The 4,615-nt window shown below is 41.7% G+C and overlaps 1 protein-coding gene across 1 annotated transcript; it reads right to left on the bottom strand.

The window, feature by feature from the left end:
• Nucleotides 1–3,581: 3,581 nt before the first annotated feature.
• LOC109185763 (putative germin-like protein 2-1) lies at nucleotides 3,582–4,370 on the bottom strand. Its single transcript, XM_019335713.1, has 2 exons — nucleotides 4,214–4,370; nucleotides 3,582–4,129 (listed from the first exon to the last, which is right to left on the bottom strand). The coding sequence occupies exons 1-2, from the start codon at nucleotides 4,368–4,370 to the stop codon at nucleotides 3,582–3,584; spliced, it is 705 nt and encodes a 234-aa protein (XP_019191258.1).
• Nucleotides 4,371–4,615: the final 245 nt, after the last annotated feature.

The following is a 4,615-nucleotide window of genomic DNA, read 5'->3' as shown; positions in this document are numbered from 1 at the left end:
GTTGTCTAACAATGAGGCGGAGTACGAGGCCCTCCTCAATGGACTGCGATTGGCGGCAGGACTACGAGCTGAAAAGGTCCGAATTCGATGCGATTCCAAGCTGGTGGTCAGCCAGGTGTCCGGGGAGTATGAAGCCAACGAAGGAAGCATGCAGAAATACAGAGACGCGGTGTTGAGAACCTTGCGCGAGTTCGAGGGATATGAGATACACCAGGTACCGAGAGAGCAGAACGCCGACGCCGACATGCTCTCAAAGCTAAGTACCGGAGTCCCCAGCCATATTAGGAAGATCGCTCGACTAGAAGACCTCGAGACTTCAAGTATTGACGTCTCGTGGGTCTTCCCTGTGCAGACTAGGGAGCCATGTTGGATTGATCATATCAAGCGATACAAGGCAGATGGCACCCTACCACAAGACGAGGCAGACGCCAAGGTAACGAAGTTACGGGCACCTAGCTACGTTGTCTCGGGCGATAAGTTGTACAAACGCTCCTACAACGGCACGTTACTAAGGTGTCTATATCCAGATGAAGCGAAGTTGGTGATAAAAGAAGTCCACGAGGGAGTATGCTCCGCGCATCAAGGGGCGTACACCATTGCGCGCCGCATCATGCTACAAGGGTATTTTTGGCCCAAAATGTTGAGGGATTGCGCCGAATATACAAAGCGATGTCCCAAGTGCCAAGAATTCCAAGCACTGCCGGGTCGACCTGCGACGAATTACACCCCGGTAAGCACCGCAATTCCTTTTTCAAGATGGGGAATTGACCTGGTAGGGGCCCTTCCCACGGGGACTGGAAGCAGAAAGTACATCATCGTGGCCATTGACTATTTCACGAAATGGGTGGAGGCCGAGCCCCTAGCGAGCATCACTGCAGCAAGGTGCAAAAGGTTTGTCGAGAAAAATATCCTATATCGTTTCGGCATCCCCTTCCAGGTAATCACAGACAATGGTCGTCAGTTCGAGGCACGAGAATTTTCAGAATTCCTAGCAGGATGGGGCGTTAAGCATAGCCGGGTGGCGGTATCTTATCCTCAGGCGAATGGGCAAGTAGAGAATGCGAATAGAACCATCCTCGACGGCCTCAAGAAGAAGCTAGAAGTAGCCGGCGGAGCCTGGGTGGAGGAACTCGATGGCATCCTCTGGGCCTATCGCACGACACCAAGAAGGGCCACCGGAGAAACCCCGTTCGCACTCGCCTACGGATTTGAAGCTCGGGCCCCGGTGGAAGTGATCATACCTAGTATAAGGGTGGAGGAATTCGAGTCAGAGCAAAATGAACTCCACCAAAGGGTGGATCTAAACTTTTTGGATGAAAAGAGAGAGGCGGCATTCTGCAAAATGGAGAACTACGGTCGCCAGCTAAAGTCCTACCACGACGCGAAAGTCCGACCCCGTTACTTCCAAGTCGGCGACCTTGTGCTGCGAAGAAGGGAAGCCAGCCAACCCCTTGAAGGGGGAAAATTCGCAAAAAAGTGGGAGGGGCCTTACGTCGTGGAGGAGGTCGTTCGCCCAGGGACATACAAGTTAAAAACTACGGGGGGAAGAATGATTGACCGGGTATGGAACTCGGAACATTTGATCAAGTACTTTCCTTAAAAACCTTGTAATAGCAATCGTTAGAGTTAGTGCTTGGCGATCGCGGTCCGTCCGCTCTACATACTAAGAGTCTAGAAAATGGTACCTTACTTTCATGGTCCGTCCATGTTGCTTAATAAAACAGGTTTTGTACCATCTTTTACAAAATTTTCCGAAACGATATTTCGTGCTCATGGTCCGCCCATGTTAAAAAAAAAAAAATAAATAAAATAAAAAAAAATAAAATAAAATTTGGCTGAGGCCGCGCCTCAGCCTCAGCCGAGGCACGCGACTCGGCCGCCTGGTCGAGGCCGCGCCTCGGCCACAGGCCGAGGCCACGCCTCGGCCAAGTAGCCGAGGTACTCGCCTCGGCCAGATGGTGGTCGAGGTCGCGCCTCGGCCAGATGGCCGGGGCCGTGCCTCGGCCTTCCTGGTCGAGGCGACGCCTCGGCCGGCCTCAGCCACATGCCGAGGCAACGTCTCGACCACAACCCAAGGCCCTGCGCCTAGGCAAAAAAAAAAAAAAATAATAATAATAATAATAAAAAAATTTAATAATAATAATAATAATAAATAATAATAAATAAATAAATAAATATATATTTATATATATTAAATAAAATACGAGATAATAACGACAGCAAAGACTTACAGAGCTGTGGCAAGAAGTTGTTGCGAAAGTGCTCTCAAACTACTCGCAGGCAGGGCTTTATATTGAAGAGGTGGTGGAGATAAAAAAGTAAAGTGAAGCAGGAAAGGATTTGGAAAGCTTAAATCAGTGATTTGGAAGGCAAATTAGGGATTTGGAAAATAAAATCACATATTCTAAATCAAGCAGAATTCTATACAGGATCGAATAAAATCAACTTTACTCCCAAGTCAACCCAAACACATCCGTTGACTCAGGAGTAGGGGGGACTGGTGACAGGATAATAGGCTGGCACCCGACCCGGATCACAAATGGGCATGGACTCTTGACTCAGCGTCACATGGGAACCCAACGAATAGAAACTCCAACGGTCAGGAATCCCAACAGGTGCCACCTTTACTGACATTGAAGACAGCATTGAAGCCCCCATTGATGAGAGAGACTTAAAGACCAGGCTCCTCATTTATGTCCGTGTTGTTACCGTTGGGACTCTAAGTATAAATAGGGATCTCCTCAGCTAGCAAAGACACACTGTACTTTCTATACTAAGAACTAGAGCAATACCACTATTGTCTCTCTGACACATCGCTATTAGATTATCGTTATTATTATTTACCGGTAACGTTATTACCGTCAGTTACCATGCACATGCATCCACCATATATTTTCTTATCTTCGTCAATAATAATAATATATATACATTATATATTGGAGTTATATGTTAGTTATTTCCTACCATATATATAAACATGTTTTACATTATTATTATTATTATTATTATTATTATTATTATTATTATTATTATTTAAATATCAAAAATCTTAATATAAAATACTAATATTGGGCACATATTTTTTGCGCATCACGCATAAAAAAATACTAGTATTATATATACATACGTAAGCATGTTGGTATGCAATTAACTAAACATCTGTTTTTGTCCTTTTATGTTGAATAATTATGAATTAAAATTAAAATTTAGATATCAAAATTATAACACATGAGAGGACTGAAAAATTGAAACTACATTGTGATTAAAAACTTACAAACTAGATGTATATCCACGTTCAATAATTGAGAACTATATTCTCTATTCAACTATAATTTAAAAGCTAAAATTATATTTTCTAACATTTAGTTCTTTTGGCATACTATACTATCCTATATACTGCGCATCGTATTAGAGTGGTGTGGGCTCGTCATATTTTAAACAAAATGCATACTAGTTAATATTTACATGCGGCTATAAAATCAGATATTTAAATATCACACAATAATATGGAGTATCACATTATAATAAAAGGGAAAGAATCATTTATTACTTAGCCAACTCACATTCAAAAGAAATTTTTTCTAAGAAAATTGAGATCTAATTTGTGTGATTACTTTCTTATCTACTCTAAAAGATTTAGACAATACATCATCTGAGATGGGAGGGTTTGATCTAAATAGTGAATCCGGTACAAAATTAAACCCAGGACTTTGACTATTGAAAACAGCAATAGTAGTTGCATTCCCAGATCCAACATTGAGACCGAAGTGAATAAGGCCTTGTGGTATAACAAAAACATCTCCGGCATTATAGGTTTTCGCATAGACACGATTTTTTGTCCTGTCACTTAGATCAGTGGTAACAAACCCAAAGTAGAGTGATCCTTCTAAGATCAAGGCTAACTCAGTTGCTCGAGGATGTATGTGGGGTGATGTAACAGTATCCGGTTCAAAATCATTGCGAATCAAAGTGAGACCAAATGTGTTGAGTCCTGAAATTTCGTTAATACTAGCTGCACTAAATGTTGAACCCGCAAATGTTGGAGTCTTAGCAGTATTGAGCCCTGAGGTGAAGAAATCGTCTGAAGTGACAAGTTTCGGGTCTTTGCATACCCTACCATTCACAAAAACTGCACAAAATTATAATTCAATAACGTTACTTTAGAATAATCTCACATAATTTGAATAGTAAGTCTAACTCGATAGATTAAAACAAAAGCAAAAAGTAACCATGAGTAGTAGAATTACTTGTAGCTCTGGGGTCATTTGACGCAACACAGAAGTCTTGGAGAGGACTTGGATCATAAGCATAAGCAAATGAGAAAGCATAAAAGCAACAATGGCTACGGTTATGGTTAAGTTAAAGGCCATTATTGCAGTTTGTTTGTGTGAACTTATTGCTCTAGAATGCGAAATATTTATAGTGACGAACAATATCAAATCATTTCATGATCATTACTCATTTGGTAACAATATTTCTTCATTATTGGCTAATTAAACAAATTGCATAAATAATTAAATCACTACTGGATATTATAAAATTTTCGACCACCTGAAAGTGATCTTAAATCAAGTCGAAAGCCTTGTTCCGATCACTTTTGGTATCCGGAAAAACC

The sequence above is a fragment of the Ipomoea nil genome, unplaced genomic scaffold (assembly GCF_001879475.1).
Source record: "Ipomoea nil cultivar Tokyo-kokei standard unplaced genomic scaffold, Asagao_1.1 scaffold1361, whole genome shotgun sequence".
NCBI lineage: Eukaryota > Viridiplantae > Streptophyta > Magnoliopsida > Solanales > Convolvulaceae > Ipomoea > Ipomoea nil.
The sequence above is the reverse complement of the archived record's forward strand: the minus strand, read 5'-3'. Positions and strand labels throughout refer to the sequence as shown.

What these genes read in the sequence shown, in the direction of transcription:
- LOC109185763 (XM_019335713.1), bottom strand. Translation starts at nt 4,370, where the DNA reads ATGGCCTTTAACTTAACCATAACCGTAGCCATTGTTGCTTTTATGCTT. An exon ending in CATGGTTACTTTTTGCTTTT is followed by an intron (nt 4,130 to 4,213) that starts GTTTTAATCTAT and finishes AATTTTGTGCAG; the next exon opens with TTTTTGTGAATGGTAGGGTA.